We start from the raw sequence: 23,783 nt of genomic DNA, 5'->3' as shown, positions 1-23,783 counted from the left end.
AGGGGCTCTGCCGGGGTGGAGGCCCTGGGATGAATCACGCGGCTGCTGTGGGAAAGAGGGAGAGGGCTCAGTGCCCAGGCCACGCTCCTCGCCCGTGCTCGTCCCTCGGCACCTTCCCTGCCATCTCTGCGCTCATCTTTCCTCTCTACCTTCCTTCTCCATCCTGTGCCTCCAGCCTGGGCAGGCTGTGTGCATCTCTCCCTGCATCTCTTCTCGCATCTCTAGGCCTCCCCAACCCCTCTGCCTGCCCTTTGTGCACCGAACACTCGGATCATGCTCCCAGGGCTAATGGGCTCAGTGAAGTCTCCTAACAACTCTGGGAAGTGGGCACCGTTACCCTGTGTCACCAGTGAGGGCACTGAGGCTCACACAGACTCACGTGTAAGGGATGGGGCCAACTCCGCAGCCCATGCTCTGAGTCTCCGTTGCCTCCAAAGTGCCAGTTTACCTGGAAGAATGTTCCCGACCCCTTAGGTTTAAAAAAAAAAGCAAAGTTCCATTGTTGTTCTGTGGTACCCCACACATTTAGTGCGTCTTTCCTCTCTGATACTTTGCTCAGCTCTTCCGTGGTTTTTAGTCTTGTCTCACTAGCCAAATTGTGAGGTCGCTGAGGGTGGAATCTTCATGCCCCACCAGCCGCCGGCACCAGCCTGGCCCGTGGAGTGGATAATGAGAAATAATAATAATGGCCATAGCTCCTCGTGACTGAGTCCTCATGACGCACCAGCCTTGTCATCCAACACTTCATTCCCCTTAGCTCCCTTACCTGAAAAGCACAAGCATTTAAGTTACACCCAATAATGGAACCCAAGCTCCACCTATTCTCTGGTGTGTCTGGTGACCTTGGGAGGGTCATTCAACTCCTCTGTGCCACTGTCCCTGCTTTACATACATGACCTCCTCAGGTACAAGTCTGGCCTGAAGGAGGGGCTCAATACATGGTGGATCCTTCTCATGTCACTATCCCCATCTTACAGACAAGGAAACCGAGGCCCAGAGAGGCCTCTGGGACTGAGGAAACTGCCCAAGGCCACACAGCTCGGCAGTGGCAGAGCAGGTGGTGCCGGCCGGCCTGCCAGCCTGAGGGCCGGGTCCTTCTCCCTCGGTTCCTCTACAGAGCGAGGGGCTCTTCCCCATTCCCCCATCTCTGCTGCTTCCCCTCTCCTCCTCCCCAGGCCTGCTCCTGGGGCTCCTGAGGTGCTAAGCCAGCCTTTTAGGGGAGAGGCAGAGCTGTCATGTCATTGGCACCTCTGAGGGCTCGGCAGGCCCAGAGCATCTTGGGGCCAGGCCTTGCCAGCTGCACCCAACGGGGCCAGGCGGGAACTCCTCCAGCGGGGCCTTTGGGTCCCGGGACTTAGGGGCGGCTGGTACCTCCCCCTGGCCCAGCAGCACGTCACAACTCCAGCAGATGCTCACACGGCCTGCAAGGTTCCCGAAGGTGAGGGCCCCCTTCTTCTCCATTTGACTTTCGTTTCCTGGCAGACTTGCTCCCGTTTTCCCCCAGCCCATCTCTTCTCTGTCACTGGGATGCTGGGCCCACAGCCATAATCGGCTTGCCTGGTTTTCTGTGGTAAATCTCTTTGTTTCTCCTGTCGCTTCTGATCACTCCAGATTAAACACAGAAACGTAGAAAGCAGGGATTGAGAAGGCTGGCCCAGGGGTCCGTGTGACCCTCCCCTCCCCTGAACACAGGAAGAAGGAAGTAAAAGGGGAGAAACCTGATTCTAACCAGCTCAGATCCTGCCTTTACCTCCTACGTGTGATGGCCTTGCCAAGCCTCAGTTTGCTCATCTGTAAAATGAAAATTAAAATGCCCATCTCCCTGGGTGGCCTGGATCGTGCGCCTGGTCCATGACAGAAGCTCAGTAAGTGATGGCTGAAAGGAAATTGAAAGCTGCTGACAACCGTCACTTCTGCCTTACACTGTGGAGACACAGATGCAGTTAGCAGAGCCCACAAGCTTCGGAGTGTGGGGAGCTGGGTACACTGAGCATCCGCTGTGTGCCCGGGCCAGCGGCCAGGCACTGTGTCTTGTTCACGCATTCCGGCAAGGCAAGGTGGGGCCTGGAGGAGGAGCACAGAGCCGTGGGTGGGTGGGCTCTCCCTGAACTGCGGGGGATTCCTGCTGGGCCAGCACTGGGAAGGATGCTGGGCCTGGCTTAGCCCACCCTCTAGGTCCTGCCTTGCTCTGTCCTCAGGGGGCCTCCAGGGTCTCCCCCAGCCCGGCCTCAGGGAAGCAGGGCCAAGTCCCGAGGGTGAGCCCTCACCCCCTGGACACCTGCCACCTGTGTGTTCTCTCCCTCCCTTCCATAGCTGTGGTCAATAGAGAGCCCGCATGGTGGCAGGCAGGGGGTCCATTCTGGGATTTGTCTGAGTCTGACCCTTGGAGATGACCTGAGAGAAAGAAGGCTGGGACTGATGAAATGGGTTTCTTTTTCCCTCCTTTCTTTCTTTCTTTTTTTTAAGCAAGAGATAAATAAATGTCGCCCTGAGATGACAAGAGAACCCTGAAGGAGATAAAAGGAGAGTAAAAGGGAGCGAGAGACCAGAAGCAGAGGACAGAGGGGGATCTGGACCATACACTGCGATGAGGGGAGAGATGAAAGAGGAAAGAGAGATGGGAACGCAGGACCGAGCGGCAGAGAGGAGGATGGGGTTGCCACGGAAACGGAAGGAGGGGAGGAATGGAGGGAGAGGAAGACGGGATGGAGAAGCAGAGGGCTCAGTGTGGGAGGGGCCTGAGACGAGGCTCCGTGAGGAGGAAGGGAAGCCAGAGGGGCTCCCAGAATCAGGCCCCCCTGTGGGGAAACTGAGGTCAGCAGGGGAAGATGACAGGAACCCAGAAAGCTCATCCCCACCCAGAGCTGGCAGCGTGCAGACAGCTGGGCCTGGACCCTGGGCTGACCCAGCTGGGGTCTGCTCCACCCAGCCTCACCTTCCACAGCTGTGGGATGGAAATGGCGCTCCCTCCCCAGAGGGCTGCGTGGAAACCTGGAAACGTGTGTGCTCATCACAGGGCCTGACCGAGGTCAAGCCCAGTCCATGCTCCTGGTGTTTCTTCATCTGTGGTTCTTGTCTTTGTCCCGTGAACTTGTGAGCCCGAGTTTTGTTTGTTTTCCCCTGTTACATTCAGCTGGTCATCTTTGGGTCCAGCAGAATGTACTTGTTTGGGGTACAAATGTGCTTTTTGCTTCTGGAATTGCAGGAAACACACAGAGCCTTCCAGAAACATGGGGCCTGCTGTCCCTTCCCCTGGGAACAGGCACTGGTCCTGAAGCTCAGAGACAGGAAGTCCAGGCTGGGGGCGGGGGTTCCCACCTGGGGCTCAGTGAGGGGCCTCTTTTTTTTTCTTTGCACTCAAATATGGGTCTTCTCAAAAAGGGCGACGATTCCTTCTCTGTGTGCACTCTGCTAGGAACACAGCGGCAAGCATACTGACAGGTTCTCCGCCCTGGCCTTGTGGAGTCTCTGATCTAACTGTGATGCCAGAGATTGAGCGAGCAATTATACACTTGAATCTATCATTAAACATGTGACAAGGTCCGAGAAGGAAAAGTATTGAACTTATCACTGCTTAGAGCTTGAGGGACCAGACGTGGTTGGGGAGAAGGGAGTCAGGGAAGCCAGCCTGAGGCAGTGATGCCTGAGTCGAAAGCTGAAGGATGAGGGACGAGGAAGAGTATTCCAGGCACGGGGAACAGCATGTGAAAAGGGTGTGCGTACAGGAAAGTCTGTTAAAGAAAATGACAAAAGCCTGCGTGGATGGAGGGGGATGAGTAAGGGGCCATTGGTGTGCTGTGAAGATGCCACGTAGGCAGAGACCAATTGAGCAAGCTCTTATAGGACCTTGGTGAGGTGTCTGGACTGGCTGCAGGCTGGCAGCCTGGTGGGGATCCTGGGTGGGGTGGCCGCCTTGTTTGACGTGGATGGAAGGAAACACACCGGGAATCAAGGGCTCTCGGGTTAGTCCCCGTCGTGGGGTGTGAGCCTTGTGGCCTCAGTTTCCACATCTGTAAAATGACATTTGGGGACAGGAGGGTCCCCAAAGTTCCTTGAAGCCCTGCGGATTCCAAGACCCACCTTGAGGGTACAAGCCAAAGTGGCCAGGGCGAGGGGCCTTTGGGAGGCCACTGTCCTGCTGTGGGAGAGCCCCGCTTCCCTCCTTTGTGATAAAGAAACAGACATGTCTGCCCCGGGGGGCATGTGAGGCGTCAGCCGGAGAATGCCAGGCCCACAGCTCCTGGGGACCAGGTCAGAGGGCCCTCATGGCTCCGTCCCGCCCCGGGGGCAGCTGCCCGGGTGCTGTGTGTGGCTCTGCAGGTGGCTGGCATTTGCCCCGGGAATGTGCGCAGCGGATGCCTGGTGAGTTTGGGCAGGCTCGTTTTTTGCAAGGATCAGGGACCCACCCAACTTCCTCAGGACGCGGGGACAGCGAGGGCCCCTGAAGGGTCTAGGGCTCCTGGGACCCCTGAGGGTGCCTCCATCCTCCCCTGGGGGCACCCCCGCTCCCTCAGGGCCTCTGCCTTCGGGCTTGTGCCCGACCCCACCTCTGCGTGTTCCTTGGGCTCTGCTCCTATCGTCGAGGGTGTGAGGTTCGATGCTTGGCTGTGTTTCCAGGAGGGGAAGCTGTTTGGCCTGAGTCACTCAGGGGTGTGGGGAGGCGCCGGCCTTAGGTCTGGGCTCAGCTCCTGTATGAACCGCCTTGGGGAGGAGACGGGGGGGGCTGCATTGGGCAGCCCTGGGCTGGGGGTCCGGCAGCTGCCTTAGGGGAGGGGGAGGAAGGAGCCCACCTGGGGACGGTTTTCACAGTGTGGGGGGGCACGCTTAATTCACCCTCAAGGCCAGGTCACTATGAGAGTGCTCATCAGCTCTTACTAATTAATTCGGAAACTCAGAACCCTTTGGGGAGCTTTGGGGAATGGGATGCTAGGCCCCACACCCAGAGATTCTGGTTTGACTGGCCCGGGATGAGGCTCGGGCACTGGTCCTCTAATCAGACAGTGCCATTTGGACCCTGTGGAGCCAGGGCCAGTGGCCACTCTAGGGTAGCCAAGCCCTCCCAGGATGGGTCTAGGAGCCCCCAGGCCGGGGAGATCAGCGGGGGAAGGGCTCTCCCAAGAGGCCTTGCTGTGGGAGGGACTGTCCTGCCTGCAAGGGTGTCAGGTGTGAAGAGCTCAGAGCTCCTGGGCCCAGCCCCTGGGGACTCTGCCAGAGCAAGGCCCTTCTCTGTGCAGCCTGGAGGCCACCCCTGGCAGGGAGGCAGCACTGTCCTGGAGGGGAGGCAGGTCAAGGGGCAGAGAAGAGCAAACCTTGTGTAGACCTCTCAGGCAAGGCTTTCCCCGTGGGTCTCATTTGTCCCTTCATTCTGGGTCCATTGGCTTTTTCTCTTCCCCTGTCCCTACTCTGGTATCTTTCTCTCCTCTGCTGGACCCACTCTGTCCCCCTACAGACCCTGTCCTCTGGAGGGGACCGTCTGGTGGGGGAGATGACCCACAGTCAGATACAGTCATGAATCAACGTGACTGTGTCAGGTTCTCCAGAGAAACAGAACCCGGAGGACGCATATGCAGAGAAAGAGATTTATTTTAAGGGATTGGCTCACACAGTTGTGGGTACTGGCAAGTCCGAAGTCTGCAGGGCAGGCTGGCACCTCAGGCAGGATTGCTGTGAGACGGTCTTGAGGCAGAATTCTCTCTTCTCTGGGAAACCTCAGTTTTCCTCTCAAGATTTCAGCTGATTGGATGAGCCTGTCCACAAGAAGGAGGGTAACTCGCTCCACTTAAAGTCAGCTGATTATAGATGTTAATCACGTCAACAAAATGGCTCACAGCAACGTCTAGATCAGTGTTTGACTCAACAACGGCACCACAGCCTAGCCCAGTCTGCACATACAATTAACCCCATGTTCTCAGGCTGTGAAAGAGGCCCTCACCCCGCCCCCGAGGCTGAGGAAGGTTTCCCAGGAGGCAATGCCTGCACTGAGTCCTAAAGGATGAAGGGATGTTCACCCAGTGCAGGGAAGGGCAAGTCCTAGAAGAGGAGCCTGTGCAAAGGCCCCGTGGTAGGAGACAGCTGTGTGTGTGTGTGTTTGTGTGTGTGGTGCAAAGCGACAGGAAGCCTTGATGGAGGGTCAGGCAGAGCCTGTCTGGGGACAGCCTTGGGCAGCCAGCTAAGGCATGGGAACTCCACCGTCTAGGCCGTGTGGCTGAGTGTGGGCTTCTGAGCCAGCAACCTGCATTCTAGTCCTTACTTTGCCAATGTCTCTGTGTGTGACCTTGGACCAGTCCCTTCCCTCCCTGGGCCTCAGTTTCCTTATCTATAAAAAGAAGTGGCTATGCATGGTGAGCATCAGGCCCTCGTGTGGTTTGTGGGTTAGTAGCTGTGTGTCAGTGGCCCAGCCACTCTGGCTCTTGGTGGCGGGGCTCAGCAAATCTGTCCACAGAGAAAAGGGGAAGCTGAGGCAGAGAGAGAATCCTGTAAGGAAGAGACTCACACCGTCCCCCCCGGCCGCCCTGCCCGCACCCCTGACGCCCCATCACGCTGGCCTCGCGCTGCCGAGTCGAGTGAGGCCCTGTGGGCCGGGAGAAGTGAGACTGTGGCAAGGAGCCCTGAGGTTTGCACAGGCTCCAGCTTTTGCTTTCGCTTCCTCTTCCTTCCCGGGGGTTTCCCTTTAAGGCTGCCTCGAGGAGGGCACAGAGGAAACAAAGAGGGTGGTTCTGCCGCACGTTGAAGTCCCAGGAGTGTTTCACAGCCCTGTGAACCCCTAGGACTTCCTTTCCCCTCCCTGGGCCCAGCTACCTGTCCCGCCCCACTCCAGGCTCAGCTTCTCCCCAACCCAAGGCCTGGGGCTCCCAGGGACACAAGGCTCACACACACATGCATGCACACACACACACACCCCGCAACAGTACAGCTGCTGATGGGCAGAAAGATTCAGTTGCAGGACTGGAGACCACAGCCTCTGAGCCGCCTGGTGATTCAAGGCCAGCATGAAGGGCCCAGGGGCAACCTGTCCTCCCAGCCTATGCCCGGGGCCCCGAGGAGTCAGTGCTGGGGAGCAGGCTCTCAAAAATCGCCATTAAAGCAAGTCGACCACAGGATGTTTGGTGACATCCCAAGGCTGGGCTGGCAGAAGCCACAGCGCGTTGCCATGTCTTCAGTTGGTTTTTGAGATGTCCCTGGGGGTGGGAGTGAGTCAAAGAATAGCCAGGTGGTCACCAAGTCCTGTTGGTTCTTTCTTCAAAATGACTCCTGTCCCGCCAGCCTCAAGTGCCACCCACCAGAGCTCTGTCCCACCGTCTGTGTTCCAGGGACACTGGCCGCCTGTAGCTCCCCGACCCTCCCCTGAGAGCAGGGGTGTGAAAAGGGGGTCTTAGGGAGGGACCCTGGATGACAGGCAGGTAGGCCAAGGGCGTTGAGGGTTAACCTAGAGGTTAACCCACCCTTGAGGTTCCAAGAAGCCTCTTGTGCCCATTTTACAGATGAAGAAACTGAGATCCTGAGGGGTCAGGTGGCTTGCCCATAACAAGTCACTCGTTAATTCATTTGACAAGCTTGTGTCACTGTTCACAGGAACCCCAGTGGAGCAGTAGATGAAGTAACAGGGGAGGCCTCTGGGGGGCCCAGGTCCCTGCGCGGGTGGCACAGGCCTCCTTCTGGACCTCAGAGGATGAGACTTGGGTCCCTCCCCATGGGGGCTGGCCTAGCCCTCAGGCCCCAGAGCGGGTGATGCTGAGCCCTGGGAAATAGGCCAGCCCTGGGCTTCTGGTGTCACCGCACAGTCCCTCCTCTCTCTCCGCTCTCCTCCTTCCCCTCCCCCTCCTCTGCTTTTGTTTCTTGGCCTCCTCAGCCTCTCTCTCTCCCTCCCTTCTTCCCTCCCCTGTCTCATGGACTCCCCCTCCCCCTTCCCTGTCTCTTCATTTTCCTCCTCCCTCCCTTCCTCTCCCTCCCTCCCTCGCTCCCTGTCTCTCTCTCTCTCTCTCTCTCTCTCTCTCTCTCTCTCTCTCTCTGCTGTGGCCTCCCTTCCCCCCTCCACTCCCAGCACAAGTCTTTAAACTACAATCAGGCAGCTACTCTATTTCCCTGCCTTTGCCATTTCCTTTCTCTTCCCCTTGGGGACCGAGGGGGCCTGGCAGGAGGCCCATGCGTCCCTGCTGGTGGACGCCCCTCCCGAGCCCTGGAGAGCCCCGGGCAGTCTGAGCTCCCCTTCCTCTTGGACATTGTGGAGAGCTTTTGTTCTGAGACCCAAGCTCCAGGAGTAGGGAGAGGCCTTACCCTGGGGAGGGAGGGGCCTCAAGGGCCCCCCCCCAGCAGATGACAAAAAGGGGCCTTGTTGGGGGGCACCCCAGCACACAGGTGGTGCGCACCTGGCAGGCTCTCCTCCTGCCCTGGGCAGCTCCATGCCAGGGCGTAAAACAGGAGGGTTGGAGCTTGTGAGAAGGATCCAGAGGGGGCGGTAGAGCAAAACGATGGCCCAGAGGAGGAATAGTGATGCCGGGGTTGCAGAGCCCGGCTCGCCACTGCTCATTTCTCTGTGTGATAGACAGACAGAGCACGCATGCGAAATGCAGGTAAATTAGATTCCCTCCCTCGTCTTTCTCTTGGCCTCTGTCTCCACAAACAGAGCCCCTCCCTCCTACACACACACGCGCACATGCACACGCACGCACGGCCTGCCTGGCCGCCCTGCCCCAGGAACCGGGCAACATGGACATGAGGCCCAGCCCACCCCATAAGCCCCATTAAAGGTGTGCTTACAGGGCACTGTGTGTCCCGGTCGGGCAGGTGGCATCCACTGTAACAGGGAGCAGGGGCCTGCCTGGCCAGCTGGCAGATGCTGGATGAAGCCTTCAGGAAGAAGTGCTGTCTGAGTGGAGACCCAGGGGGCCCTCTGGCTGCCCTCTGGGGGTTCCAGTTCCCCAGTCTGGGTGGGCCCCTGGACCAGCCAGACAGGAACGGGCCTGAGGCCTCACATCGCAGTCTGCCCAGGGCCTGCCCACGCGCTCCCACTGGCTCCTCGTAATCTGGGGTGGGCAGGGGCACCTGTGAGCCAGGAGGCCAGGCCCAGAGCCAGGACGTGACCTCCCAGGTAGCATAGCCGAAGGAGCAGAGCAGGGCGACAGGGCCAGACAGGTCCAGGGGCAGGCCCAGCTCTGCCCCTGACTGACAGGGCACTCTTGACATGTCACTTAGACCCGTTTCCTGGGCTGTGAAATGGGGTGCACACCACACCCACCTGCACCCCCAGTGGGGTTGTTGTTAGGATTAAATGTCTCGCCTGGGACCTGTGAGCACTCAGTAAGAGGAAGCTGGCCCTTCCACCTGTCTGTGGTTCCTTGTTGGCACTCCCATGTCCCCCCAGTTTGGGCATGCATCACACAGGGGCACGGACTCTGGGCAGGTCCCCTTTCACACCCAGACACAGAAGCACCTTCTCCAGTCCTCAGCACCAGAGTCAAAACCGCCCGCCTGTCCCCATAGGGAGGGCTCGCCAGGTAGCGGGGGGCAGGCTCGGCTTGCACCAGGGGTCCTGGTGTGATTGTCAGGAGTGGTCCCTTTCACGCTCAGGAGCTCCCTCCTAACAGGGATGGTAAATGCCCCTCCCTGCAGGGGACCACACCAGCCCTGTGCCCAGCTCCCACTGGCAGGCGCTGCCTGACTTCTCGTGGGCTCCTCCACCGATGGAGCCATGTTCATGGTTCTTCGCTCCCCTTCCCTTGAGGTTTTGAGGAGGGGGTGGTGCCGGGTGTTGGGGCTCGGTTGGAACAGACAGGGAAGGGAACTAACATCCACACTGACAGCCTGACCTCGTCTCCTCACTACACGCACTCGGGCACTGCGTACCCCTTCATAGAGACGAGGAAACTGAGGCTCGGGACACGGCGGGGTATGCGCCGAACGACAAGAGAGCAAAGCCTGGATTTGGACTCGGAATCCAGGGCTGAGTCCCTGGCATGGGCCCCACTGTTGAAGGCCAGTTTCTCCCTTCTGCTGGGCCTGCCTTTGGGGAAGTCCAGAAAAAATGCCGAGTTTGTTGTTTGTTCAAACCCGCAGCCGACACGAGGGCTGCTGCCGGGGGCTGCCGGCGCCGTGTCAGACAGGCCGCTGCGGCCAAGGCAGTGCCGCTTCCCACTGGGTGGCTGTGGTGGGCACAGGGGCCTCCTCTATGGCCTCCAGGTGGCAGGGACCCTGCCTCCTCCGCCCTGCACCTCCCAGCACAGGGCCTTGCCCATGGCGGTGATTCAGCAGATACTTCTCACACAAATGAATGAATGGATGGATGGATGGACGGACGGACGGATGAATGAATGAATGAGTTCTTGGTCCCCGGAGGATGTCTGCTGAATCACCCAAACCTTTGCTGAATTTGGGACCCCAGAATGGAGAACTGCCTCCGCTCTGTGGCTCTCATCAGAAACGGCCTCTTCCAAGATCGGGGCAGACATAATAACAGTGATTCCTCACTTGCCGAGGGCTTTAGAATTATCGGGGCCCCTTCACCCACATCCTGTCCTCCGGGCTCTCACAGCCCTTCCATGGGGAGGTGTCTTCATCCCCATGTATTAGATGGGGAAACTGAGGCTCAGAAGTGACTTTGAAGTGACTTTGCTTAGTCATTTGTTAATGACAGGGCTGAGACTTGTGGCCAAGCTGGCTGACTCCCAGTTGAGTGCTCTTTCCAGTGGGCGGGTGGGCGTGGTCTCTGAGTCAGGTTTAGCCCCTCCAGCCTGTTCCAGATGGACTGGTGTCAGAGGTTCCATTCCACCTCACCCCTCCCCGAGAGCCCCACTTTCAGCTTAATAGTTTAATCTTTAGTGTCCCTTTCAAGGAGGCTGAATTCCTGTCTAGGGTATTTTATTTTTAGTCGGCTTCAGGAAGGGGAAGCTCCGCTGGGCTGTGGGGGAAGGGAGACACCAGGCCGGGCGCCGGTTTCCTGAGGAAGGGCCGGGGCCATGTGCCTGACCCCGGTCCTGGGAGGAAAGCAGGCGAGGCGGGCAGGAGCCACCCCAGTAATGTCTTTCCTCTTCTCCATGGAGCGCCTCTGACATGCGGGGCGCTGAGCTGGGGGCGGGGGTCCAATCACAAGGAGTGTCCGAGGCCAGGGAGGAGGCCCTCCCACATCCGGGATGCACTGCTCCCTGGGCCACCAAAGTCCTGGGGAGGCCCTGAACAGGTGGAGTTTGGGAGAAGCCTGGGAGGCTGGTGGGAGGAGCCAGGAGCTCAGTGGGGTGGGGGACCCGGCGGCGTGTGAAGGCCAGGCTGCAGAGCTCACAGGCACAGCTGTAGCCCTGAGAAAGGCAGGAAGCGCCCGGGGTCTGGACCTGGGCAGGTGGGCACATTGGCTCTTTTAGAAGAAGTGGTTAGATCAGAGAGCGTGACCATGAACCTGGGATCTGGTTTTAGCATTCGTTTCCCAACAGTTGTCTCAGACATGTTAGCCATCACAGAGCCCTTCTTTCCAATCAGATCTTACCTAGAATTCCAGTACAAATCAGATAAAAGCTATGTTTTTCCCATCAGTATAAATTTAAATATTTAAATTATAACGTTTAGCTCATCAAGAACAATGACCTGTGGTGACCGCCACAGACGTTTAGCATCAGGCTGACAGGTGAGGAGTGCCCTCTGAGATTGGCCTCACCACCTAGTTTATTTTTTTGCATTGCCTTGTTTTTGCCTGGTATATATATATATATATTTTTTTTTTTTTTTTTAAACCAAACACCTCGTTTATATGGCCAAGCCGTCGCAGATGGTGACAGTTGGTTAACACCTCACCGTACAGTCTCAAGGTCTGTGCAAAATTAATTACCTTGGCAACAAAGCCAGCAGGGCAACTGAATGTGTAGGAATGCAGTCTATATTACATTTAAGTAGATGGGTTTTCTAAAATAGGTTTTTAAAAATAGAAGAATATTTTTTTGCGACACTGAATCCGAATTTTGAGGCACTCCTGAAGGATGCGTGGAACATAGTTTGAGAACCACTGATGAGACCCACCCTCCCTGCCTTACAGATGGGAAGACTGAGGCCAGCCGGGGGGGGGGGGGGGTGTGCCGGCAGGGTTTACTCCGGATCCCTAGGAGATAGAGATGGTCAGATTCACAGAGGGTGTCCTTGCTCCGCGTAATTAGCGTGTCCTGTTCCCAAGGCAGGAGTAGAAAGTGGTCAGGGACAGACACCGGAAGTCGCCGAGCCCTTGCTGAATGTGTGTCTGTCTGTGGTCTGTCTGTGCAGTGCCGAGCAGCCGTAGTGACGTTCCCTTCTGCTCCCACAGCGATGCCCTCCTAGCCAGCCGCCGAGGGATGGAGGGCTTCATGGACTCAGGGACACAGACCGATGCCGTGGTGGTGCTGTCCTTGGCTCAGGCTGCCGTGCTGGGCCTGGTCTCGGAAAATGAGCTCTTCGGAGCCACCATAAGCGCCGAAGCCTTCTACCCGGACCTGGGGCCTGAGCTGTCCGGGGCGGCTGTCGGGGAGCCCAGGACCCAGGGCCCCGACGTCTACCAGCTGGCCTGCAACGGGCGCGCCCTGGAGGAGCCGGCGGAGGAGGAGGTGCTGGAGGTGGAGGCGGCCTTCGAGAAGCACACCCGGCGGAAGACACGGCCGCCCGTGCGCCTGGTGCCCAAGGTCAAGTTCGAGAAGGTGGAGGAGGAGGAGGAGCAGGAGGTGTACGAGGTGTCCGTGCCCGGCGATGACAAGGATGCGGGCCCCGCGGAGGCTCCCGCGCAGGCGGCCGGGGGCGGCTGCGAGGCCCTGGTGCAGAGCAGCGCGGTCAAGATGATCGACCTGAGCGCCTTCAGCCGCAAGCCCCGGCCGCCGCGGCCTCCCGCCCGAGCACCCCGGCCCGAACTAGCCGCCGCCGCCTACGAGCCCCGCTTCCCCGAGCCGGCGCGCCACGGCTTCCCCGAGCCCGGCGTGGCGCTGCCCGGGCCCGAGGCCTTGCCGTCAGAGTGCGGCTTCGAGCCGGCGCCCCTGGCCCCGCTGAGCGACCCCGAGGCTCCCGCCATGGAGTCCCCGGAGCCCGTGAAGCCGGAGCAGGGCTTCGTGTGGCAGGAACCGGCCGAGTTCGAGGCGGACGCGGCAGGCTCGACGGCCGAGCGCCACAAGAAGGCCCAGCTGGACCGGCTGGACATCAACGTGCAGATCGACGACTCCTACCTGGTGGAGGCGGGCGACCGCCAGAAGCGCTGGCAGTGCCGCATGTGCGAGAAGTCCTACACGTCCAAGTACAACCTGGTGACGCACATCCTGGGCCACAACGGCATCAAGCCGCACTCGTGCCCGCACTGCAGCAAGCTCTTCAAGCAGCCCAGCCACCTGCAGACGCACCTGCTCACGCACCAGGGCACGCGGCCCCACAAGTGCCAGGTGTGCCAGAAGGCCTTCACGCAGACCAGCCACCTCAAGCGCCACATGCTGCTGCACTCGGAGGTCAAGCCCTACAGCTGCCACTTCTGCGGCCGTGGCTTTGCCTACCCCAGCGAGCTGAAGGCCCACGAGGTGAAGCACGAGAGCGGCCGCTGCCACGTCTGCGTCGAGTGTGGCCTGGACTTCTCCACCCTGACCCAGCTCAAGCGCCACCTGGCCTCCCACCAGGGCCCCACCCTCTACCAGTGCCTCGAGTGCGACAAGTCCTTCCACTACCGCAGTCAGCTGCAGAACCACATGCTCAAGCACCAGAACGTGCGGCCCTTTGTGTGCACGGAGTGCGGCATGGAGTTCAGCCAGATCCACCACCTCAAGCAGCACTCACTCACCCACAAGGTAAGGCCTCCTCCCGCGGGGCCCTGGCCCGCAGGGGCTCCTCCATGGGGGCGCTGCCTTCTCCTCCTCCAGCCTTTCATCCAGTGCTTCCCGAAGGACCGGATGAGATCACTGAGGTGGTAACATACATGGTACACGGAGGAACATTTACTTTTACAGTTACGTATTTATTTTGATGAGCATTAGGAAAAAATATAATTGACGGTAGCTTTTGAAATAGTAAAACCTTACTTGTTTAAGAAACCTTTTGAGGGAAATGTTTGCGGAATGCTGGCAGGCCCCAAGGAACACAGTTGGAGAACCACTGAAGTCACCTACCCTCCCTGCTTTATAGATGGGAGGACCGAGGCCGGGATGCCACGGGGAGACGGATGAGATGGTCAGAAGTCCAGAGGGCTTCCTTTGCTCCTCCTAACTATAAACACCTCTCACAACCTGTGACTTCCCTTTAAGAAAAAGCTGAATATATTTCCTTTTTAAAGGGAATAAATGTAAGGAAAAATGTTTGTTATGGAAAAGTCCGATTGGGTCTGGAATATGGCTAAACCCGGCAAAACGGTCTGTGGTGATGGAAAATTGAACAACACTGTTCTGCTCGCTCACGGGTCCCACAGTCGCCCTCTGGCGCTCGGCCTGGCCGTGGTTTCTACCCGAAATCCAACCCACTTCACGCTTTGAAGCCGAGTGTGCAGAGCCTCCTCTCTCCGTCATGGCAGCCTTAGAGATGCTCCAGGTCAAACTGTGTCCTTCCCTCTCCCGGTGGACTCTACAGTGAGCGAGGGAGTAGCAGCGTGCCAGGCCAAGCCTGCAGCCTTCCCCAGCCCTGGGAACTTTTTCCGCTAGAGCAGAGATGATGTGTAGGTTTCATTGCAGGTGCTCCTGCAGTCACCTGGTGTAGCTGCCTAGAGTGTGATGTTAAGAAGGATTCTGAGGCCGAACCTGGGGCTGGCTGGAAACCAGATGATTGATTATTAATGCCTGCAGGGGTGAGCGTGGAGAGTGACAAGTACATGTGCTATAGACCTGCCATCTTTCTTCTCTACTAGGGAACTTAAAAATCCCTGCAAGCCCACAAGCTGTTGAAAGATAAGTGAGACTGTGAAGAAAAGCTGAAAGCAAAAGTCAAAGGCTAATAAAATTGAAAACGTCCCTGCCCTCAGCCTAAATGTGTACAGTGTGCATAGCATGCGCTTACAGAGTAAGCTCCCAAAGGGCAGGGCCCCCTGGTGGTCATTCACATCCTCCATGTGTCCAGTGAGTGTACAAGACGTGTGGCCCGTCTGCTAAGAGAAACTGACGTGGAAACCATTAGGTTGTAATACGAGACTTTGCACCAAGAGAGCCATGGGGCCAGCGGCTGTGACCACAGAAACGTGTCTGTCCCACTGCGGTTCTACTGAACTAGCCAGCAAAGAGCTGAGCCCGCAGCTTGTGCCCTAGCTCTCCTCCCCAGACGATGAGTTGCACCCTCTGTGCCCAGCACCTCTCCTGCTCGGGGCTCACCTCCATGGAGAAGCGTGCTGACAGTCCAAACCAGAGGGTTCTCCCCGGAGTCTTTGTCTCCGGGGGCGCTGTCCCAAACTTCATCGATGATAAGAATCACCTGGGGCCATGTTGGGATTGAAATTCCCTGGGCCCACTGAGTGGGAGTCTCCAGGGAGCGCCTGAGCGGCTATGCGGTCAAGAGCTGCAGGTGGTTCTTATCACCAGGGGGCTTGGAAAGCACTCAGGGGTCAGTGGATGGGCTCTGGTGAATGAATGAATGACCTGTGTGGACACCTGCCCTGGTGGGCAGGAGACAGCAGGTATGTGGGTAGGACCAATAAGACCCAGCCAATCTCTACCTATTACTGGAAGGCTTCCTGGAGTAAGCGGTCCTGCCCCTAAGCGGACATGCTCCCAGTGCTTTTAATTAAGTGGTCCCTGTTCAGAACCCTCCAGGAAGTCATTTCCCAGAACTGCGCACACTCTGACGCTGCGGTCCCTATGCACACACTTCCAGAGGCCGTGCCCGTTGCGTGCCTCTGACCATCCTCCCCCCTCCCTCCCCCGCAGGGCGTGAAGGAGTTCAAGTGCGAGGTGTGCGGCCGGGAGTTCACCCTGCAGGCCAACATGAAGCGGCACATGCTGATCCACACCAGCGTCCGGCCATACCAGTGCCACATCTGCTTCAAGACCTTCGTGCAGAAGCAAACCCTCAAGACCCACATGATTGTCCACTCACCCGTGAAGCCATTCAAATGCAAGGTACCAGGCCGCGGGGCCCGAGGCGGGACTTCCCCACGGGCGGCCTCCGGTCAGCTGGACTGCAGCGGCTGAGACCCACCGAGAGCCGGCCTGGGCTGAGTGAAACCGCCTGGGCTTTGGGGGCTGGAGTGGACAGTGGGGGATTCAGGTCCCACAAGCTGCTGAAGTTGTGTTTTTTCAGAGTTTCAGGGGTGGTGACGGTCACAGTGCAGCCACAGGGAAAGAGCCCAGGCCTGGCACTCAGTGCAGTCAGAGAGCTGAGCCCTGGGTTTCTGATAGCTCCAGCTCAGAGGGAGTGGGGCAGACCCAGAGGAATGGTGGCCAGCAAGGGGTGGTTTGGTTCTCAGCCTCTTGGGCCTCTGGTGTCACATAGGAAAGGACAAGGCGAGCGCCGTCCATAGCGAACGGGCCTCCAGCCCAGCCATGGAGTGGGAGTGGGCTGGGGTTTGGGGAGGCCGGGCTCCGCACAGGCTGAAGGTGCTGGCTGGTGTGTTCCAGGTGTGCGGGAAGTCCTTCAACCGCATGTACAACCTGCTGGGCCACATGCACCTGCACGCGGGCAGCAAGCCCTTCAAGTGCCCCTACTGCTCCAGCAAGTTTAACCTCAAGGGCAACCTGAGCCGGCACATGAAGGTCAAGCACGGCGTCATGGACATCGGCCTGGACAGCCAAGGTGGGTGGGCCATGCGCAGTGGACAGAGCAGGAGCAGTACCATCATGGGACACTCAGGAGCCTCCTGTCCGGTCAGGGGGGTGGGGAGGCTGGCCAGGCCTGACACCTCCTTGGGGTGGGCTCAGGTCTGGGGAGGGGGCACCCGGGAGGGCCGTCATGGTGATAATGAGAGGATATTTGTGTATCCTTCAAAGGACTTAAGTGAGTTCACATAAACAATAATAATAAAATAACTACTAACATTTATTGAGTGCTAACTGTGTGCCAGGCCTTTATTAACTCATAGGACCCTCACAGAGGTCGGCCCTTTCATTATCCCCACTCTACTGATGCAGAAACTGAAAGTCAGGAGTTAGGTAACTCACCCTAGACTGCAACACACAGGAGGTGACGGACACTTCATCTCATTACTACGAGATGACGTTTAAAATAAATGGATGGGAAAGAAAGTAACAAAAGGGAAAATGACAACTGGAAAGATAAGGGAGAGCCAGGTAAGGTCACAATTCCAAGTGTACCATGGGAGGTCCTATGGACATGCAGAGGGGAGCTGTGAGCTTCCCAGCAGCCAAGGCAAAGAGTGTAACACAGTCAGTCACACTCCTCATAGTGCCTGCCAAAGAGAACGTAATGCGCATACTCGAGAGGGTCCCCACCTCTACAGTCGGTCGGTTTCATGGGCTGTTATCATCCCTAAGTGTCGGCGACAGCCTCTCCCTGCGACATTCATCAGTAGTGGAAGAACTTTAGCCTCTCTGGCCTTATTGTGAGGAGGAGCCCATGGCACTTCAGGAAGGCTCCTTGTACAGTCTGCTGCTCTTTGACTTTCTGATGCTCCTTCTCAGACAAACTAGCTGGGGATGGGCCTCGCCAATAACCGGGGAGCTGACCTGCCCCTAGGAGATTACTCGCTAACAGTCGATCAGTTGTCAGTGGCTGGCTGCAATCGCCCTGATTGGGTTCTGCAGCAGCTGACGAGTAATGGCCTGGGTTTTCTGGCAGAAACAGGTCTGCTCAGTTTTCTGTTCTCGTGGGTGAGGATGAAACCCTGTTGGCTGCTCATCCATGCTCTCTGTAGCCCCTTCCTATTCTAAATGAGGTACGAGAACCAGCAGCGTTGGCATCCCCTGGGATCTCGCTGGAACTGCAGACTCAGCCTCCCCTAGACCTGCTGAATCAGAGTCTGATTCCAGAAAGATCCCAGGTGACGTGTGTGCACAGTGACGTTTGAGAAGCGTGGAGCTAGAAGGCGGTTTGCAAACTTCAGTGTGCATCGGAATAATGAGGAGTCTTGTTAAATTGCGGGACCTCCCCCCCCAACCCCCCCCCCGCCCCCAGCTTCTGAGTCTGTGGGTCTGCGGTGGGGTGGGTAAGAATTTGCATTTCCGACAAGTTCCCAGATCGTCCGGAAGCTGCTGGTCAACGGCCTCACTTTGAGACCCTTTGATCTAGACGCTGGAGGACTGGTTCTCAGACTTGGCAGCACATGGGGAATTTTTTAAAATGCTGACGCCTCAGTCTCGACCCCAGAGATCCGGATGTAACTGATTTGGCACGCAGCCCCGGATCAGGACTTTTCAGCACTTTAGGTAATTCTATGTGCCGTAGAGTTGGCACACCTAGAGCCACTCCTCTAGAGGACCCGCCATATCTCGAACCCCGCGGAGAGACCAGAGCAGAGCCCGTGCTCCTGGGGGTGGGTAAGGCGCAGGCTCTTTCCATCTCAGGGCAGGAGGGGGATGTCTTCTCCCTGTCTGAGCCAGATGACAGAGAGGAAAGCGGGGATGGTGCTGGAACAGCTGGGACCCGAGTCTGCCTGCCTCTTGCGTGTAAGCTTGATCTGAGAAGCCCAGGCTGACGCTCGTGCATGAGGAAGGCCGTGTACACTCTAGATGGAACCACCTAATAAACTCCGGGACTGTCACGTGGGAGGTGGGTCGATGTCCTTGTAAAAAATGGTACAGACTATTTCCTGGGGTCAGCTGGACAGGACCAATAGAGTCAATGAAGAAACAAAGCAGGGTAACAGAGATCCAGAAGTTTTCCCCAGGGTGCTCCATTTAGCTTGTTTTTAATCAGCTGCATGATATGAGGGTCTGGCACTTGGGTTGGAGGAAGAGGCGCCTAGGGTCTATAACATTTGAGACCATTGGCCTTGTTTTCTTGTCAGGAAGACTCACAGTGTGTCAGATGCTCTGGGCACAAGTAATAGACACCCCATTCAGACTGCCTTAAACAATAAGGAAACAGACTTAAGAAATGACTTGAAGTCCAGGCCATTTTCTGGGTCTGATTCAGCCCCTCACCAGTGACATCAGGTTGAGGCTCCCTCTGTCTCTCCACAGCATTAGCTGTGATCTTCCTCATGGTCACAAGATGGCTGCCAGTGGCCTGCAGAGCAATGTGCTTCCTTGTTCTCATCCAGTGGGAGAATAAGAGCCTATTCTCCTTTGCTCTATGAAACCAATGAGAGCATTCTGAGAACTCACCAGCAGGCCTTTCTTCATGGTTCGTTGGCCAGAACTGGGTCCCATTCCTATTCCCGAACCACTCAGTGGCAAGAAGTGGGATTACCCTCAGACCAGTGGGTCTCAATTGCAGATGAGTTTGCCCCCCGCTGGGCTGAGTCTGCTGCTTGCCAGAACACATCGCATCTAGGTGGACCGGGGCAGAACGCATGTCGGGGCTCAGCCACAGCCCCTGCCTGCCAGCCTCCCAGGGTCCCCAGACAGGACGGGGCCCCCTCCCTCTGTGAGTCATTGGAAAACAGCCCTAGGCCACCTCCGTGGCGTTTTCCCTCTGGCTTTGTTCTAACACTAAGAGCTTTACAACAGGATTTTTATTTGATAAAATCACAAGAAGCCTCTTAGAGTTCTTGCCTCGTGCATCTTTCTTAACCTACCTCAGTGTGCGTGCGTCCTTGGAGAGCGAGGCCCGAGGAGAGCACTGGGTAGGACCGGTTCAAAGCACTAATGCTGGCAGGAGGTCAGAGAACCAGCTCCCTGCGGCCATCGGAGGCAAAGCAGCACAGTGGATCAAAACAACAGCACTTGCTGGGTGCCCTTTGGCAAGCTGATTAACCTCTCTGAACTTCCTTTTGCTCTGCTCCGGGGGGTTGCCGCGAGCATGCAGGTATCCTGTGTGTGAAGGGCCTAGCACGCAGTAGGTACTCAATGAGTGGCATCACAGAGACATGACGTAGAGCGGCAGGCTTTCATGTGGCAAATGACTACGGGTCGTAGGACGAATGGGAGACATTGCAGAGAGTACGGAACTCGGGCTCAGTGACTTAGGAGGGCAATAGAAGCCTGACTCAAAGAAGAGTTCAAGGCTGGGCCTGCGCCCGCCCCGCACCACACACAGCTTCAGGGTTCAGCTCTAGTGACCCATCCAAGGAACCACAGGAGCCTTGGGGCCTCCCCGAGCAGGAAGGCCAAGAGGCAGCTGAGAATCCTCTAGAAGCCATGCCCGGGAAGTCTTTTCTTCAGAAAGGCCATCTGCTTCCCATGTGGGAGTGGCTGGCTCTGCCCACGGGGCGGCTTCCGGGCCTGACTGCGCCCCTCTCTTGCAGACCCCATGATGGAGCTGACGGGCACTGACCCATCGGAGCTCGACAGCCAGCAGGAAATGGAGGACTTCGAGGAGAACGCCTACGCCTACGCGGGCGTGGACGGCAGCGCCGAGGCCAGCGTCCTCACCGAACAGGCCATGAAGGAGATGGCCTACTACAACGTGCTATAGCACAAGCTGGGCTGCCCGAAGCGGGCGAGGCGCGCCGGGGTGTGGGGGTGAGACCACGTGCTGCGGGCTGCCCCGCCCGCGGCGAGAAACAAGCTACTGCCCCACTGCCCTGAGCCCTGCCTGCCTGCCCAGCCGTTTGCACCACTAGGGACATCTAGACCAAATGGAGACTGTACTACTGGCCTCAGCTGTGAACCGGGCCCGGGCCCCAGGCGCTCCAGGGAAGGAAGAATGACACAGGAGGCCCGGTCTGGGTCTCCGTGGCCTGCTGCTGTGGGCGGATGGGAGAGATGCTGATGGGGGCCACTTGGGGACAAGTGACAAGGGCACAGGTTCTCAGGTCTCTCCGGGCCCAGCAGAGCTGGGGCAGCCAGTGTGGGCAGGGCCTTCCTGCCGGCTCCTCAGGGTCCCGACGCTGGGGCAAGAGATCGTTGAGCCATGCCTTGTTCCTCCTCTGCACCGACGCCTGCCTCTCAGGATGTCTGAGCCCCTGTGCTGGTCAGCACTGCCCCGCACCCCCGCCGGCCCCTGGGCTCCAAAAAGCCCCGGCCCCAGAGCCCCCGCCCCCGTCCTCAGCCAGCCAGGTGGCGCCCTCTGCCTTCTACCTCCTGGTGCCTCCCGCGCCCTCCTCGAGCCAGGCGTGCATGCACCCCAGTCCTGGCCTTAGGAGAGCGGGGTACAGCCCAGCCCCCAGCTAACACCCTCTCCAGTCAACTCCCAGAAGGCCCCCGTCTTACAGCCCTGTTTGGAAGTAGGTGTCCCTAACGTGGATTTCAACAAATGTCATCCAGTTCTGTCTTGAACTGGGGCACCACACCAGGGTCCCCCAAAGTGAACAAAGCCGGGATGCGCCTTGCATCAGGCACGCGCTAATAACACAGACAGACGGAGGACCCTGAGTGAGGGGCCGGGCACAGTGAAGGGATCATGAGGGGCTGTCCTCAGAGGAGGCCGAAGACCACCTGTATGCGGGGAGGGGGGCTGGAGTATTTTCTTAAAACAAGTATCCATTTTGAGGACGGGACAGCCAAGAGTCAGCAGGCTCCCCGGGAAGAGCAACATATATAAAAAGGAAAATGAAAACCATAGAGAAAACAATTTTTTTGAGCAATGGGGGTATTTTGAAGGTAATTTATTTTTTCTCCCTTCCAATTCTGTGTCACCTATTATCTTTTCTGACGGAGATCATTTTCTTTTCCCCAGCGGAAGCTTGCTTGTGTGCTGTGCGTGCTTTGTGCCTCCCCCACCCAGAGCGGCCTGGCCAGGCAGGACGCGGGCCTGGAGGGGCAGCTGCTAGCAGGAAGCCTCAGGCGGCCAGGACGGGAGGCCAGAGAGGCAGGGCTGAGCGGGCCCTCCCCCTACCCTGCCCGGCCCCTCTTGCTGATGACCCTCTGCATCACCCCTGCAGTGGCCAGGGCCGCTCCATCCTGCTCAGCCAGAGGCTCGCTCCCTCGCTTGCCCACTCATTGCCTCTGTCCCCACACCAGCTCCTGTCCCTGGAACCCCAGACAGGCCCAAGGCAGTGAAATAGCACATTCAGGAATGCCAGGGCACCCAGACTCCTGCCCGCTCACCTCCTGAGGCCTCAGAGGGGAAGGGCAGGCAGGGCCGTCCCCAAAGGCACAGAAGGAGGTGAAGCCACCAGCTTCAGCCCAGAAACCAGGCAGCGGGGGGGAACAGCCAGGGGTGGGATAACCAGTTTGAAATGCAGCTACCCCCCCAGGCTGTGTCCTTAGTGAAGGACCAAGCTAGGCCTCAGGGTGGCCGGGATCAGGTCTGAGGGGGAGCACAAGGGGCCTCTTCCTTCTCTGCTGGAGTTGGTGTGAAGCAGCAAACAAGAGGGCTGGGGGCTCATGGGAGCCTCTTCCCAAGTGTGGCTCTCCAGACCCCGAGGCCCCCCGGCCTCCCAGGTGCCCGCCATGATGACCCTCAGGTGGCAGTGACGCCGTCACTGTAGAAGACATTTTCTCCTGCTGAGCAGAAGCATCGTCCCCTGCAAACTACCTCTTCCCACAACGTCTTTGTCCCCTGGTACCAAAAAGAACCCTGTACCTCCACCCCTTCCTCCTCCTCTTTCCTGCCAGCCCAGTGGCCTTGGTCTTGGCAACCCAAGGGAGAAGGTCTGGCCCCCAGGGTGGGGCTTTCCTCCCCCCCTACACCCCGCCCCGCCAGCAGCGCGGCCCTCTGCGAGGTTCCATACTTGAACGCCCCCCTGCCCTGTGCCTTGGACCTGGGCAAAACTTCGAGAAGGAAGCAGCACAACTCACGACTTGAGCCGGGGGGTGGTCTCGGCAAGGCTCCCGTCCTCACTCCTGCCCGACCTTTTCGAGAGAGGCGCACGCGGCCTCTTGGGTGACTTGGAAACTCCTGGACGAATTCCATTCTAACTTATTTTGACATGTATACAAACCAACTGTTTAGAAATTCCACTTGTGCAAAGCCCTACTGTGTTTTTACGTTCCTGTTTAAAAAGAGAAGTTTACTTAGCAATAATTATAAATAAATGGATATTCTTTAGTGAGGTGACTGCGGGTGCTTCTTCCCATGGTTCTTGGGGACGAGGTCCTCACCCCTCCCCCGGAATAAACTGTCAGTAAGGCTTCCCAGCCCCACACAGCGGGGCATCACTCTGCAAGGACCTGGAGGAGACCCAGACCAGCCTCGCACTGGAATGGCCACCTGCAGGGCCAGGCTGCCACGGCGACCTGCTCCAGGCGCAGGAGAGGGGGCATGGGCCAAGCCCCCCCAGAATTCCCACCACTTGCAGAGAAAAGCCACTGCCCCTCCTTACCCACCAACAGAGCACCAGGACAGACGCCAGCTCACAATGCCAGACCGGGCTTCTGAGGCTGTGCATTCTGGGGAGCTGCCAGCCCTTTGCGACTGATGAGCAAGAAGGGGCTGGAAACCTTGGACCTCCCCGCAGGAGCTGGGCCTAGCAGAGCCAGCACACCAGCTTTTCTTTCCACGGCGCTGGGAGCTGGGTGCGACTACTGAGGAAGAGCGGTTGTTGGAACGGAAGGGGGCCACCAGTGTGGGGGGGGGGGGGTGCTAGAGCCCATCTCAAAGCTACCCAGGTTCCCACGTGTTGGGTTTCAGGAGCCGTGAGAGTTCCCCCAAAATCTGGGAAATGGACTGTGGGCTGCCAAGTATTTATTTCATCAAGTGAAGATGACACAACTCTTCCCCAGGACATTTTAACACCCAAAGTACATTACAGTCATGCGTCGCTTAACGACGGGGATTTGCTCTGAGAAATGCACCCTTAGGCGATTTTGTCATGCGAACATCACAGAGTGCACTTACACAACCCTAGTGGATACAGCCCACTCCACGCCTGGACTCTATGGTACTGA

At 57.9% G+C, this 23,783-nt stretch overlaps 1 protein-coding gene and 1 long non-coding RNA gene across 11 annotated transcripts in view; one reads left to right on the top strand and one right to left on the bottom strand.

Moving 5' to 3' along the window:
- Positions 1–22,944, top strand: part of ZNF710 (zinc finger protein 710) — a 63,580-nt gene extending 40,636 nt beyond the window's left edge. For 7 of the 10 annotated variants that reach the window (XM_070266382.1, XM_023649851.2, XM_070266379.1 and 4 more), the window contains 4 exons: positions 12,278–13,766; positions 15,822–16,013; positions 16,512–16,686; positions 20,258–22,944. In XM_070266382.1, coding sequence (XP_070122483.1) covers positions 12,306–13,766; positions 15,822–16,013; positions 16,512–16,686; positions 20,258–20,427 — 1,998 coding nt within the window. In that variant the 5' untranslated portion in view covers positions 12,278–12,305 and the 3' untranslated portion in view covers positions 20,428–22,944. Of the gene's footprint in view, positions 1–11,674; positions 11,793–12,237; positions 13,767–15,821; positions 16,014–16,511; positions 16,687–20,257 lie in introns of those variants that run through there. The other 3 variants (XM_023649815.2, XM_070266357.1, XM_070266362.1) reach the window with 2 other exon arrangements.
- On the bottom strand, positions 5,566–8,946 carry LOC138923979 (uncharacterized). Its single transcript, XR_011438397.1, has 2 exons — positions 8,758–8,946; positions 5,566–5,747 (listed from the first exon to the last, which is right to left on the bottom strand). It is a non-coding gene; the product is annotated as an uncharacterized lncRNA (long non-coding RNA).
- Positions 22,945–23,783: the final 839 nt, after the last annotated feature.

This window comes from Equus caballus, chromosome 1 (genome assembly GCF_041296265.1).
Source record: "Equus caballus isolate H_3958 breed thoroughbred chromosome 1, TB-T2T, whole genome shotgun sequence".
NCBI lineage: Eukaryota > Metazoa > Chordata > Mammalia > Perissodactyla > Equidae > Equus > Equus caballus.
The sequence above is the reverse complement of the archived record's forward strand: the minus strand, read 5'-3'. Positions and strand labels throughout refer to the sequence as shown.